Source organism: Passer montanus, unplaced genomic scaffold (genome assembly GCF_014805655.1).
Source record: "Passer montanus isolate IOZ18808 unplaced genomic scaffold, ASM1480565v1 scaffold39, whole genome shotgun sequence".
Taxonomy (NCBI): Eukaryota; Metazoa; Chordata; class Aves; order Passeriformes; family Passeridae; genus Passer; species Passer montanus.
In genome coordinates this window covers 627,610-642,979 of record NW_024368707.1, presented here as the reverse complement: position 1 = coordinate 642,979, position 15,370 = coordinate 627,610, and the positions used below count along the sequence as shown (strand labels likewise).

The 15,370-nt window shown below is 44.3% G+C and overlaps 1 protein-coding gene across 4 annotated transcripts in view; it reads left to right on the top strand.

The window, feature by feature from the left end:
• DCBLD2 (discoidin, CUB and LCCL domain containing 2) overlaps positions 1 to 14,853 on the top strand; it is a 55,392-nt gene extending 40,539 nt beyond the window's left edge. For 3 of the 4 annotated variants that reach the window (XM_039718001.1, XM_039718000.1, XM_039718003.1), the window contains one exon: positions 345 to 4,437. In XM_039718001.1, the coding sequence (XP_039573935.1) occupies positions 345 to 799 (455 nt within the window). In that variant the 3' untranslated portion in view covers positions 800 to 4,437. Of the gene's footprint in view, positions 1 to 344; positions 4,438 to 12,975; positions 13,084 to 13,947 lie in introns of those variants that run through there. The other variant, XM_039718002.1, reaches the window with a different exon arrangement.
• Positions 14,854 to 15,370: the final 517 nt, after the last annotated feature.

Here is a 15,370-nt window from a genome sequence, read left to right as displayed (position 1 = left end):
TTTTTATCCAGATCCAGGCAGAATAATTTTATTTAAATCTAATGTAAATAGAAGAACATTTCAATCAGCTTCATTTTCAGGCAGATTTGCAGGATGGGAAGTTGCAGCTCACTTGGGAAGTGTAAACCAGAGAAGTGGGCATGTTTTGGTTTTGGCTGTCTCAATGGCTTTACCTATCGAGTGGAAAGGAACCCTTTTCCAAAGCGATTGGCACTGGTGGACAGAGATGGACCACTGGTTTGATGTAGGATAGTGATCTCTGGCAGACTATTGACAGGCTGTATTTAATGTGATGCCACTGTAAAACAATCCAGTAAGTGTACTTATGTTTTGTTTTGTTGGAGCTTGCAACACAGAATATGCTCAGCCTCTGGTAGGGGGAATTGTGGGCACGCTTCACCAGAGATCAACCTTCAAACCAGAGGAAGGAAAACAAACCAGTTACGCTGACTTGGACCCTTACAATTCCCCCATCCAAGAAGTTTACCACACCTATGCCGAGCCACTGCCCGTAACCGGACCCGAGTATGCGACTCCAATAATCATGGACATGTCCAGCCATCCCAGCACATCTCTTGGCGCTCCTTCCATTTCCACCTTCAAAGCTGCAGGGAATCAAGCTCCTCCACTGATTGGAACGTGCAATAAACTGTTATCCAGGACAGACAGTGCATCCTCAGCACAGGCATTGTATGATATACCAAAGGGGCAGCCGGGGCCAGGCAGTGCAGACCAACTCATGTACCAGGTGCCACAGTGCATGGCCCATCCCACTGTGAGTAAGGATGAACAAAATTAGCTCATGAGTAAGGTAGAATGGTGGCTTGTTTCTAAAAGCCAGTTCCATAAAGCTCACAGTTTCACTTTTTAAATTCAATTGTTTTGGTATTGTTAGTCTTAAATAATACAACGTTGAACCAAAAGACGTGGTATGGGAGGTCTGGGAAAACACTTAATTCTGCTTTTCCTTAAGCTGCATGTACAATCAACAGCTTGTCTCCTGCAAAACCATGGACTTTTTTATTACTACTGTACAATTGTCTGTCAGACATGAGAGAACTCTTCATGATTAGCTCCAATAATTCATAGATGTGGGTGATAAATTAGGAAAAACAGTTTAAGTACAAAAGCCAGTTATTTCTTCCTAATGGTACTATTTTTTGGGGGGAAAAGCCCCACCTCAATACCCAAAGCTCTTAATTGCTGTGCAAGCCCTACAGCTTCTAAAATTCCTCTTTTCATTGTAAAATGTCTGCGCAACTTTGGACTTAAAAAGCTGCTATCAGGACTGATGACAAAAATCCCTTTAGCTTTGTGGCATAAAATAGTTTTGATTTTGAATTATGTCATTTCAGCTTTTGTTAACAGAATTGGCAATTTTCAGCTAGCTGCGTGTTCCTCAGAAGGTTCATGCCTTTTTGGTTAGGTTAGTCTTCCAAAACTAGAAGCTGCTGTCTTGTATAATCTCTTTTCTGCCTCTTTGCCTTAAGCTACTAGGTCGTATTTCTTCCTAGGGATCCAGGAGGCAAAGACTGATAAAGCAAACTACCTGGGAACTGCTTTTTCATTATTCCCTATGCTTATGAGGGCCACTTGAATATCATCTGTCTCCAAGTCAGACTTCCCTGCTGCTCAGTGCAAGAAGCATTCAGGTCTTGAAGGTGACTTGAATTGAGAAGGGCCCTGCCCTGCCCTCCCCCAGAGTGTCCATTATTCTGTGTTCAGGTGTGAGCTTATACACAAAAAGATCTGTACATACTTTTTTGAGTGCTTAAGGAAGCACACAAATGTTCTAATGGTGCACAGTTTGTGTTAGACATGCATTTAGCACATATGGCATGTTTTAGCACAGCTGCCAAATTTAGCCTTAGGGCTTTTTTTACGACTGTTCTTATTAGAAGCATGAAAGAGTCCAAAACCTTTGCAAATGAACGAGTACTATTCCAAAGAGTGTCCATTTCAAACTTACTCATTGGAATTTGTATCCTTTGAATGTTCCAGTGTTCTGTACTATGAAAACATTGCAGTCAGTCATTTACTGGGGTAATGTAGACTCATTTTAGCTAGGTAATCACAAAATGAAAACAGTCTGAGTGGCATATTTGCCATTTTTTATCTTGTTAGAAAAAAAAAAAAAAAACAGCTTTCTTGCCTAAGCAGGAGAAAACCCCACTATAAAAATGCTGTATTTTTATTCTAACAGCACTATTGGAAGGATGCTGAATCAACTCGAACATGTGGAACCCCTCCCTACACAGTACCTCAGTTTTATGGACTTCAGGGGTTACTGTTTGTTTGTGATGCAATTCAAAGCCTTGTTTACTGCCCAGGTCCTTAAATGCTGTGGACAATGTCTGAATGGAAGCTGCGGTACTGTTCATAGGGCTACCACCATGCCTTAACACAGTACAGTATCCTCACCCCTGAAAATCTGTTTGCAGAGGGGTTGTATATAAACTCTGGAGTCAAAAATCACTTGTGGCCTGTTCAGCATCTCAAATATGATATTATGTAGAATCATGGAATAGTTGGGGTTGGAAGGGACCTTAAAAATCATCTTCTTCCAATCCCCTACCTTGGGCAGAAACACCTTCCACTAGATCAGAGCTCCATTGAACCTGGCTTTGAGCACTTCCAGGGATGGGGGTATGCATAATTTCTTTGAGCAACCTGTTCCAGTGTCTCACCATCTCACAGTAAAAAATTTCTTTCATCTAACCTAGACTTCCCCTCTTTCAAGTCTCCACTCATTTCACCTTGTCCTGCCTCTGCAGTTCCTGACAAGGAGTCCCTCTCCAGCTTCCCTATGGGTCCCTTCAGGTACTGGAAGGTTGTGATGAGGTTTCCACACAATCTCCTCTTCTCCAGGCTGAACACCCCCAACCTTCCCAGCCTGTCTCCACAGGGAAGGTGTTCCTGTCCTCTTACCAACCTTGTGGCCTCCTCTGGACTTGCTCCAGCAGTTCCATGTCCTTCTTATATTGGGGGCATCAGAGCTGGATGCAGCACTCCAAGTAGGGTCTCACCTGAGCAGAGGAGAATCACTCACTCTTCTGGCCATGCTCCTTTTGATGCAGCCCAAGATCCCATTGGCTTTCTGGGCTGTGAGAGCACATTACTGCTGGCTCATGTTGAGTTTTTCATCAACCAGCACCCCCCGTCCTTCTCTGCAGGGCTCCTCTCAGTCACTTCTCTGCCCGACCTGTCTGTGAGCCTGGGATTGCCCTGACCCAGGTGTAGGACAATACCTTCTTCAACTTGAGGAGCTGTCACCTCTCAGGGCTGTCCGGTCCTTCTGGATGGCATCCCTTCCCTCCAGCATGTTGGCCGCACCTCACAGCTTGGTGCTGTGGGCAAACTCACTGAGGATGTGCTCATTCCCAATGTCCCTGTCACCAAGAAAGATGCTGAACATTCTCGGTACTACCGTAAAGCCCAGTTGTACAATTTCTGATCATTCATTCTCATTAATTGAGAATGACATTTTTTTAATTATTTGTTTTAGAACTCGGTGTCTTAAGCTTAAATGTGAATGTAAGGATGGTAAATAAGACCCATTTGTGAACAGCAAATTGCTGACTGTGATCGTACTTTTTTGTTACTGCAACTTTTTTTGACTGACAAAACAAGTCTGCAATCTTTAAGTTTTGCTAAAATAGGTAAGTACTGTTCCTAGCTATCAGCAGCAACTATGACTGAAATTATCTTAGCTGATTTTATTTCAAGGGGTGGGAAGTTCTTAGTTTCCACTAAGATGCGATAATACAGCTGCAGGCAAGTTAACAATCCTTTCCATTCTGAACCTGTACCAGTTTAGGCATAGAAAAATTAATCTATCATAAAAATAAATGGATGTGTCCAAGTCAGTATAAATAACATATCTGGATTTGATTTTTACTGCAGACCAGGAATGGTAGAACTGTGGATAGCTGAAGGATGAGGTGGTGTAAGAATTATGCAGTTTCTCTACAGTGGGTTATTTTTTAAGAAAACATATTACAACTTTATTATCTGGGGAGCATAAGCTGTTAAAGAAATGGAAGTTTTTAAAATTTAAGCCCATTTTTGGAAGGAACTTGGTCCCAGGCTTTGCTCCTGCCTCAGACTTTAGACATGTTATCTGCTAGGGCTAATATACATTTGAACATGTAACAGTTGGGTTTATCTTGCATGGCACATTAAGACTAGAATTTCCCTGTGTACAATAAAGAAAAGGTACATTTCATGGGTCTCTCTTATATGTGAAGACATGTATATAGAATGTATTTCAGTTTTGTTTGGCTTGTGTATTCTCCCAGAATGTATGTTCTTACCTCAGCATGTATTGTAGTTGCTCAGTATTTGTATATGTTGCTAGGACTTAGACTGTATAAATAGTGAGGGGGGTTTATATGTTAAAAAGTATTTTAAATAAATTGTACATATATATTACTCAGTGTGTTTGCAGTTAACACGTACCTTGTATCGAATTCATCTGCAGTCTGGAAATGCCAGGGTTATTTGTGAGTTACACAGGGTCATGCCCAGTCTCCAACAGTTTCCTGGCAGCAGGTGGGCTGGTCCTTGTCCCCAGTTAGCCCAACCCCTCTGCACTGCTGGAGAGGCTCCTGGTTCAGTCTTCAACCAGACCATGGCTATTGCCAGTCACTGAGTAAAGCTGTTGCTGCTTGTGCTTTTTTCTCTTCTTCATATGAATTCCAGCACTGCAGTGCTTCATACAAAGAATTCAGTCATAATTACTCTTTGATTAGTAAATGTAGTGTGAGTTCAAGCTGTCTCATTTTATCTTCTGTACCACTTGTGACCAGTGAATGCACAGAAACCACCTAAGATAAAAAAAACAACAACAGCAAATAATAGCCTCCCAGTGAGTGGAGATTCTAAAGGAAGGATGCCTATACAGATTATTTCCGCACACAGTCTGTGGGAAGGTACACGCAGCGTGCCCCAGTGTCAACACGGGGGCTGCTCCAGACCACTCCTGCGGAGTGTCAGTCAGAGCCTGCTGCCCTTCTTTTCCAGCTGAGATGTCCAAATCTCTGGGGCCTTAGAGACCTCGACCAAAGCGTGATGGGTCCACCTGCGTTCAGCTGTCTTGATGGATGTTTCTGTGGTCAGTAACACTTGGAAAGTTCCACACCACTTGCCACCAGTGGTCCATCTTTCCATTCCTTAAGCAGGACTAAATCTCCTGGTTGGGTGTTGTGAACTGCCAGCTGAGCTTCCTGTTGAAGGGATTTCACAAGAGACACTATCCTGGCTACATATTCTTTTGAATATGCATCACTTACCTCTACACCCCACTAGGTTGAGAATTACCTGGGTGAGGAATTCCAAACAATAATTCAAAGGAAGAGAACTGATTCTCTCTTCTGTATCTGGCCTTCATTCTTGCCAAAGCCAATGGCAAAAGCCCTACCCATGGCATCTTGGTGGCTATTACCAGCTTCAAAAGGTGTTTCTTTATTTCTCTCTTCATTTTTTTTCTAGCTGACACAAGCTCTGGTGGTGCCAGGAGGTATGGAAGATCTATTGTTTTCCGAAAGTACCCATAACCCCTTGAAGGATCTTTGCTGCAAAATGAGTTCCCCTGGGTCTGTTGCTTCTACAATCCTGTACCTTGGACTAATTTGTTCCAAAAATACCTTAATAGGTGATGCTGCAGCTGCTGAAGCAGTTGGGAATGCTTGTGGCCACTTTGTTAGCTGATATACTATTACCAGAAGTTATTTAAGCCTTCTCACTTGGGACATCTCAGTAAAATCCTCTTGGCATTTTTAGAAGGGCCATACAGCCCAAGGCCTCCCTCCCCTGGCAGCTTTCTTTGTAACCCTGTTATTGGCTTCACCACAAATCAAGCAAACTTCAACAGCTGCTTTTGCCAGACTAAAAAGACCTGCAGCAAAATACATCTTGAGGAAGGCGTCTGCCAATCCTCCAGAGTTCCAATGACTCCCTTCATAGAGTTGTTCTAATACTTGTATGGCCAAAGCTTCTGGTCTCCATTGTTTGCCATCCTTGTAAACCAATTATTCCCTTTTTCTCTCTGCCCCACTCTTTCGGTGGAAAGCTCCAGCTTCTCTGGTGGAAAAGACAGTTTCTCTGGCAGTGATTGAGTCACTGGGAGCAAAGGGAGGGTCTTGGAGAGTTCTGGCAAAAGTATTCCTTTCTGAGTTTCTTCATCCACCAGTCAATTGCCTGTTGCCTCCTCCAAGTACTTTGCCCGATGTCCCCTAATGTACATCATTGCCCGCCTTTTTGGTAAATTCACCACCTGCAAGAGAGTAATTAAGCTCTCATGTGCTAATGTTTTTCCACTGCAGGTTAATAAACCTCTTTCCTCCCACAGATTTCAAAACGTGTGTACCACTCCTCATGCATGCTTAAGATTAGTAGGAATGTTAATTCACAGGCTCCCACAAGCACATACAGCTCCACAGTCTGAGCTGACCATGTGGGCAGCAACATCCTCACTTCTTCTAATTCTCTTCCCTTAATAATATCATCTCCTGTAACTCGCTTCCCTTCTACTACCCGTGAAGGCTCACTGATGAACACATTTCTTCCCGTAAGCCAGGGGGTGTCTCGTAAATATTCCCTAACCCAGGTCTGGAGATCTGTCACTTGAATGCAGTCATGGGTTTGTTCCTGCCCCCCCTCTCTAGGACTGTTGAAAGTCCTTGTTAAACAGGAGGCTGGGTTAAACCCTTCCCCACTTCTCAATCCCAAATCTTTCTGTTCCATTCAATAAGTTTTAGACTATAATAACCAAGCCCTGGACATCCGCTTGGAGGCTTTTTCACTTCACAAAACTTAAATTTCATGTGAGACTTTCATAAGTCTCATAAAACATTCTTCTGTCACCAGTTTTTGCTCTTTGGTTACTAATAAAGCCAGAGCTGCACAATTCTGCAGACAATGAGGCCAGCCTCCTGGCCTCTGGGTTGAACACCTTAGAAAAGTAGGCAACAGGCTGCTGTGTAATTCAGTGTTCCCACAGTAAAATTATTTTAGTATGGTCCTATTTAGCATCCACATAGAATTCAAATTCTTTTTCCCTATCCAGAAGGGCTAGGGCACAAGCTTCAGTTAATCTGCTTTTTTTTTTTCCTAACAATTTAAAATTCTGCATTCCTTCTGGTGTCCATTCATGCAGTTTCTTAACTGGCAGGACAGGCATATTCTAGGGAGATGTGCATGGCTCCAAAAGACCTGCCTTTAACAGGGACTCAGTAATAGGTTGCAGCCCCTTCTTTCCCTGCCTTGGAAAGAGGGTATTACTTTTCAGACACCACTTCTCAAAGTAGTTTGGAGAGGCCCCATAACTAATTTTCCAGATTTCCCTGGGACTGCCCACACTTGGGGGTTTACTGCAGCATAGGCTCTCTCAGACATTTGACACAAAGGTACAATAGGGTTAGTTTCTGTGTCACTTTTTACAATGTTATTTTGCATTCCCAATGTAGCTAGCAAATCCCTTCCCAGTAACTTAGAATTACAAGTAGGAACAAACAGAAATTCATGCATTTCACACCTAACCCCCATATGTACCAATGGTCGTTGAAAGAAACACATCCCCACCTCTTTTTCGCTTACCCCCTGAAGAATTAAAGAACTTCTTGACAATTTTTCACTTGAAGGGGTAAAATTCAAACTGGATTGAGAGGCCCCTGTGTCTACCAGGAAAACCCCTCCTCCCGTTCTGGACCCACCCTAAATGTTATCAATGGCTCCAGTGTGGTGGGTCCCTGGTGTAATGGGAACCCCTGACACCCCTAACAATCCATCTCCATTCATCGCTGGACTTGATCCTCCTGAGGATCCAGTTATTTCTGCGGGCAATCTTGCTCTCATTGTTCTTGCAGACTGATTCCTTCCAAGACGCTCTTTGGGTGGGCTCTCCCCTGCTGAGGAGGAAATTCCTCTGCCCCGTCCTTGTTGCCAAACAGGTCCTTTCTGTCCCGGGGACCCCCTTGGGCCCTACGGTTTATCCCTCTGCAGCAGTAAGAACACTGCCATCACCTTTGCCTTCACCTTTTCCTCATCTCTTCTCACATACACTTGCTGTATCTTTCTAACATCCAGGAGCTTTATTCTGCCCTTTCTTTGGCACCCAGCCCCGCTACTGCCTGTGGGTGCTCATTCTCGCACAGCTCAAAATCATTTGTTTCTTCAGTGACCCAAATCAAATCCTTAAAAGAAAATCGTAATCCTACCACGTACAATTTGCATTTCCCAGATATTCTTTGCTCCTTCTCTTTGTACTCACCCTCTTTGCCATATACCATATACTAGAGCCAGTCCCCATTCTGCCACAGTGTCCAAATGCAGCCCCTGCTGGCACACCCAGTGGGCACAGCTGGCAGCATCACAGGCAGCTGGGGTGTCCAGCAGCCTCATGGCGCTTGGGGGCCGCTGCCCTCCCCGTCTAGGATGAGGCAGTGGGGTCAGGTATTGCCTGGTGCTGAGCCCTGGCTGCCCCACGGCTCCAGCCCAGGCCCACACCTCCCCACAAGCCCCAAGCCCATGCTCACAGTCCCTCACTTCTGTGCCTGGTCCTGCCACTTCCCACCATAAAGAGACACCTCTTCATCCTGACTTCCTTGTTTTCCCTGTCCTGGAAGCTGAGGATACAAAGAACCTGCATCTGAATCAGCTAGCAAATTTTGATGATAAATGCCTTCTGCTACTACTTGCCTTACCCATATTCCTCCACATTCCACTTTAACCCATTCTTTCCCAACATACCAACACCATCTGTCCCCTGTTGCCAAGACCCCTTCCCAACTCCCCTTATTGCTCCTCGGGCATGGATTGTCCTTAATAACCTCTGGGAGAAGGTGCAATCTACCTCAACATTCTCCCGAGGGATTCTCTGGAAATCTTTCTGGATCGTCATCCCTTTTGCCAGGACCCATTGCTGGCTTTATCTATGCAGCCCTCTATGGGTACCCTCTCAGGTTTACTCCCCAAAAATTCCATTGATTGGTGACATTTTCAGTGGTCCTTCCCTGTGGACTCTTCATGGACCCTCTAGTCCACTACTCATCTGTCTCGAGTGGACACTATTGGGTAGTCAACCAATTGTCCAGTGCTGGCTGCCACCAAATGGAACAGATCACCAAAGCTGGCTGAGATGCGCCTTGAGCTCCCACTCACTGCCATGGGATGGTAGAAGGACCCCAGATGAGTGCTCATTTTCCTAGGAAAATTAATCCCTGATGCCAGAGGGTTTTGTCCCAAAAAGAGACAGGGGAGTCCCGTAACTTTATTGGAATAAAGGGAGAGGCCATGGGCCACTTCCCATGGGGTCTTTCAAGTGGCTGGGGGATGCAACCTCCTTTTTATTCTAAGTTCCCCCTCCATCACCCTCTTCTTTGCTCCATTGACTGAGGTAATCACACAGTACAGACTTCCCGAATCGCTTACTCTATGCCCCACTTTAATATGCACTCTCCCTTTTGCTATATAAAAGAAAGAAAAAGAAACTCTTCCTAATTCTATGAAGTCTCTGTTCTCTTGTTCTGGCTTCAGGAATTTAACACAGTTTTGGCTGAGCAACAGTCTGTGTTGATTAGTAACAGTTTCTAGAACTAAGAATTTCTTCTATTACATCACTAGCCATACAAGTGAAAAAAACCCGCAACAGATATGACAAGTTCAGGCATTGGAGCAGCAAATTTAAGTCAAAATACAAGAGAGATGGACCCACCTTGGGAAACCAAGTGCAAAGGGGGAATGTGCAATGACACAAATGCTTCCCCACAACCAGGTGGCTGCCTGGATGTCCTCCACTCAGCAACACCTGGATCTGCAGGAGTGGATGTGGAGAGAGCAGTAGACATCACTTTGACAAACACCTATGCAGACGTCATACCATCAACAGCAAATGGATCATTGGGCTATGGACTTTGTGTTCTACTGACAGAAGATCATCCACATAAAAACAAGGCTTTTTTTCTTTTAACCTAGACTGATTGATGCAAATTATTTAGGCAATATTTGGATAATGGTGCACACTTGGAGGCCACCTATCCATATTCCAAAAGGCACTAGAGTGGTACAGTTAATTCCCTTTGAGGCCAAGGTTCTGAAACAGGGGGTCATGCATTGGAGGGGATGGAGGTTTTGGGTCAACAGGAACCCCTCAGGTAATGTTTATGTTACCATTATCAGGAGCAAAACCAACTAAACCCATTACTTTTCAGCACCCTGATGGAGGAGCTCTCACACCAAAAGCTGCATTACTGGACAGAGATGTCACCATTGTCCTCTTGTTTGCATGGCCTGCAAAATGGCCTCTGAGCACCTTGGGAACACCTGTTATGGGGGTGGGAGGTGTGCAAATGACTCAAATCAGTAAAACAGTAAATTCTTAACAGTATGGGTTGATGAAGATGCACATGTTCCGGCTCAGATGAGATCTTATGTGATGGCTACAACAATCTGGTTGCTGTGACAAGACGCATTGAGTCAGATGGGTTTCTCTCTCACCAATGAGCATTTTTAGCAGTGGTCGTTGAAGGGCTGCCAACCCTAAAATGAAAATGGTTAACAGAAATGGCAATCTAGGTTGATCAATGTCTAAAGAAAAGCTTGCCCGTGTTAATGAACTGGTTGATGAGCAATTGCAATAGGAGCATATTGTACCTTCTCTGAGCCCCTGGAACACACCCATTTTTACAATTCCTAAAAAATCAGAAAAATGGAGGTTATTATATGACCTTTGAGCGATTAATGCTGTAATGCAGGATATGGGACCTCTGCAGCCTGGTCTACCCTCACCATCAATGTTACCTGTCAATTTGCAATTGTTAATTATTGATTTAAAAGATTGCTTTTTCACAATCCCCCTGCATGAGGTTGACAGTGAGAAGTTTGCCTTGTCAGTGTCATCCATTAATAAAGCAGAGGCAGCAAAAAGGTATCAGTGGGTTGTATTGCACAAGCGATGCGAAATTCTCCCATGATGTGCCAACTATATGTTTGTTGCCTGGGCACTAGCCCCGCTGAGAAAACAGTACTCACAGTATCTTACCTATCATGACATGGATAATATTATTATAGCAAGAGAACACCCGGATACAGCAGCCCTGCTCCCTGTCTTACAACAATTGCAGAAGGCAGACCTTCAGATTGCCCTGGAAAAAGTCCAACAACAAGTCCTATGGAAATAATTGGGTATGCTTATCACTGAAGCCCAAATTCGGCCTCAAAAATTAACTATTTGTACAGAAATTTGGACCTTGACAGATGACCCCCAAAAAGTTAACTGGGGACATACAGTGGGTTTGTAGCACCTGTAGCATTACTAATGAGGACCGTGAGCCCCTAATACCATTATTGAAAGGGGGAAAGCAGACCAATTTGCTGCATGACCTAACTGAAAAACAACAGAAGTCTTTGACTCAAATTGCCACTAAATTGGGTAATTCCTTTGCAGATCGTTGGTCCCTGGTTTACCATTGTCCATGGCCATGCTGAATAGGGAAAAGCACACAATGGGTATCATAATGCAGTGGGACAGCCAGGCTAATCAATCACTAAAAATCCTGGAATGGGTATTTTTACCATGTAATTTGAATGAATTGTTGACCACACAAATGGAAGCTATAGCAAAAATCGTGATCAAGGAATGAAAGAGGACACTGGAAATTGCAGGAATGGAACCCCAAAACATTATTCTCCCACTAATAAAACACTTTTTACAGTGGTCATTGCAGAATTCAGACACCTTACAATGGGCATTGTTAAACTTTCCAGGTATTATTAGCATTCTTTTTGCCCCTCATAGGCTTTTTTCTTTGCATCAACAGGTGGAAGAACTTCCTTGGCTATCAAAACAACCTGTAGAAGGCCTCACAGTTTCTACTGATGCCAGTTGAAAAATTTCTAAAGCAGGCCTTACTTGGCAGGACAGAGGCAAGTGGCTCAGTGAAATCCTTGAGGGACCAGGAGATTCTTTACAGCATCTTGAGTTACATGCTGTTATTAGTGTTCGAAAAATGGCCCAATGGTCCCATTAACATTGTTTCTGATTCTCTCTACGTAGTAGGTATTGTTGAGCACATGGAGCAAGCATTGCTCAACGAAATTCAAAACTGGTGGTTATGGCAAATCTTTTTGCAATGATGGCAATTACTTAATTCTTGCAAACAGGATTGTTTTATTACCTATATACGGGGTCACTCTGCATTGATGGAAGGTATGGCCTTAGGAAACGAGAAGGCTGACCAATTAGTGGCACCACTTTGATCCTCTGCTTCTCCTAATATCGATAAGTTTGGCCAAGCCAGAAGGGCTCGCGAGTTTTTTCACCAAAGTGCAAAAGTTTTACCAAAACAATTGGAAATATCAGATGCTCAAGGAATTGCACAACCTGTCCACACTGCCAGGGTATGATTGGCGGATTGGGTCCTGGAATCAACCCTCATGGCCTGGGGCCCTTGCAAATGGATGTAACAATCTGTGCCTCTTTTGGTCATTTTAAACACATTTGTGTAACCATAGACAACTTTTCTGTCATGGTTTGGGCCACTCCCATGACAATCGAAGGGTCTCATTTTGTCATTCAACATTTGCGAGGCTGCTTTGTCATCATGTGTTTGCCTCAGAAAATTAAAACAGACAAGGGGTCAGGATATATAGCCTGACAGACCCAGGATTTCTTAGCTAGTTGCGGGGTGGAGCATAGCACAGGTATTCCAGGGAACTCCACAGGACAAGCTATTATTGAAAGGACACATCTGACATTGAATCCCAATCGTGGGAGGGACGATCAGCATACGTGCCAGGAGTGGCCAAGCCTTGCCTTAGCCGCTGGCAGGCAGGATCACAGTTCAGCCACTGGCTGGGGTCCCGGACTGCCAGGGAGCAGCCAATAAACATGGACCCACATCTGAGGACCGGAGTAAAGGAAAAAAGGCAGGGCTCTTTGCTTGCTTCTCCAAGCTGCTTTTATTCTTTCCTGCACAGGAGCAGTGCCGGGACAGCGCTGCGTGGGATCGGCAGCACTATGGTGGTGTTATTCTTTCCCACGGCAGGAGCACACCGAAGCTTCGATGCCCCACAGAAGCAGCCCAGGTATCGCAGCACCACACAGGTGTTCTTTCTCACGGCAGGAGTGGCACTGAAGTGGGGCAGGTGACACAATGACACATGGATGTTTTTTCTCGTGGTGGAGAGCAGCACTGAGGCTGCGCACTGCAGGGCCACTCAGGTGCGGGTGGGGTGTGGAAGCCACGTGGCTTGAAGAGGGAGCAGTGGCAAAGAGCAGGAAACAGAGAAAAGCAGCTGTTTTAATGGAGGGGGCATGGATCCCCAGGAGGAGATTGTCTAACGAATCAAGGGCTAGATAGGAGGGGTCCAGGGAGACAAATGTAAGCACAAAATGGAGCAGGAAAGGTACGTACCAATGACAGAAGAAAAATATCATAAATGACAGCAAATCTTGTGGATAAATGGGTATAGCAAATTATTACAGGCTGCAGGAGCAGGATTTTGGAGGATAGACAGGGAAGAATCTAGAATAAACATAACTACCACGGAAAAAAGGCGGGAAGACAGGTGGTAAACAACTTTAGACAGAAACTAAACATATAATCTTCAAACCCCCACTGCCACAGTCTGAGACAGACTAAACATCTTCAAACTCCCACTGCCACACACATCAGGTACTGAAAGGACTGCTTTATAAACATAAACCAGGGGAGGATGGGCTGACCTCCCAGGATATAGTGCTGAAAGCATTCTATGTTACGAATAATCTATGATTAGTAGGTAATCGTAGTGAGCCACTAGCAATAACACATTCCTTAGGTTTGCTGCAAGATTCTGAATTGGTACAGCACTGACCAAAAGTTTATTACAAAAATCCTATGACAGGGTTATGGCAAGGACCTGCAGATTTACTGATTTGGGGAAGGGGTTATGTTTGTATCGTTTCAGACAAAGAACCCTGATGGATACCAGCGAAATGAGTTCATCCTTGGCTTGAGAAGGACACTCTGATCCCTAATATCAACAATGAACCAAAAACCAGCGCTTCCTGAAAACATCAGTTGCCCTCAGAATTGTGAATGCTTTTGTTATCCTTGGATGAGATTAGAATGTATGGAGTGTGGATCAGATAGGTGGAATGAGTTTAAATGAAGGAACTTCCCCAGGTGTATAGAGCGCAGACATCTTCACTCCCAAAAATTTAATAACCTGGGTGGTGTTATCCCAAATGACAGGAATAATAGTTAAGTCCACTGAAACCTGTCAAGAAATGCTGAATTAGTTTGAGTCTTGGGAGCAATTGGAACAGGCTATTTAGTGGTATCATAGCGAACTTTGGAAGCTCAGGACAAAGGAGAGAGAGAATCAAGGAGAGAAGATCAAGGCCATTGAATGAAGAAAAGGAATATTTATTCCTGGTGTTATGAGTTTTGTTTTAATAAAGTTGGGGAAGAATGGGGGGTTGCTCGTTGTGGGGGAAGGGAAGCGTCCAGGACTTGGTGGGGGCTGGAGGTGGATAGTGATTGGACCAAGGCACCAACCAATCACTCAACGCCCTGGGGAAATGATTGGTCCAGAATGAACACCAGTAAGGACCAATCAAAGCGCCCGAATTCCACCAATCGCTGCGTGGATCCAAACCCACCAATCCTGGACCAGGGACCGTTATAAAAAGGGGAGTTTTCAGTTCTTTGGGGTTTTTTCGGGTTTGTTCGTGTTGGTGTCTGTTATTTTTGAAAGAACCCAGCGTGTGAGAAGCATGCTGCTTTTAGAATTTTGAGCTGTTGTGGAAGACCTGCGCTTATCCTGAGTCTTCAGTTCTCTTTGACTTGTTTTTAATAAACAAGAGCCTGTTTCAACCTCTCTTCTGAAATTTGGCCTCGTTCGATTTATAACACCTGGGATGTGGGAAGTTAGACCTGAGCAGTGGGAACAAACAAAGCAAAGGCGGGAGGACAAGAACCAAAGAAGATGGAATAGGAGAAGAGCACAAAGAGCAAGAGTCACAGTCAATCTGGATTTTATCCCTAATCTCATAGGGGAAGGGTTCTTTGTCAACGTTAAGGATGAAGAATAGTCTTAAATTAGATGTGCAGGTTTTTGGAGGTTTCTCTGTGCTACTTGTGATATGTGGCAACATCTGTAGTGCAGAAGACACTAACCTGCTGGGATGGCATCGACAGAATATGTGGCATACTTGGGCCAATGCTGCTGGGGTGGATTTATTTCGTTTGTCCTTAACCATGCCAGGAGGTCCTTTTTGCACATGTTTAATTGGTATCCCAATAAGTAACTGTACTGGTGTTGCAACATGGGTGGGAGTTGGAGGAAAACCACAGGTGGAAGCAAATAAACCAAGTGCAAAGGATTG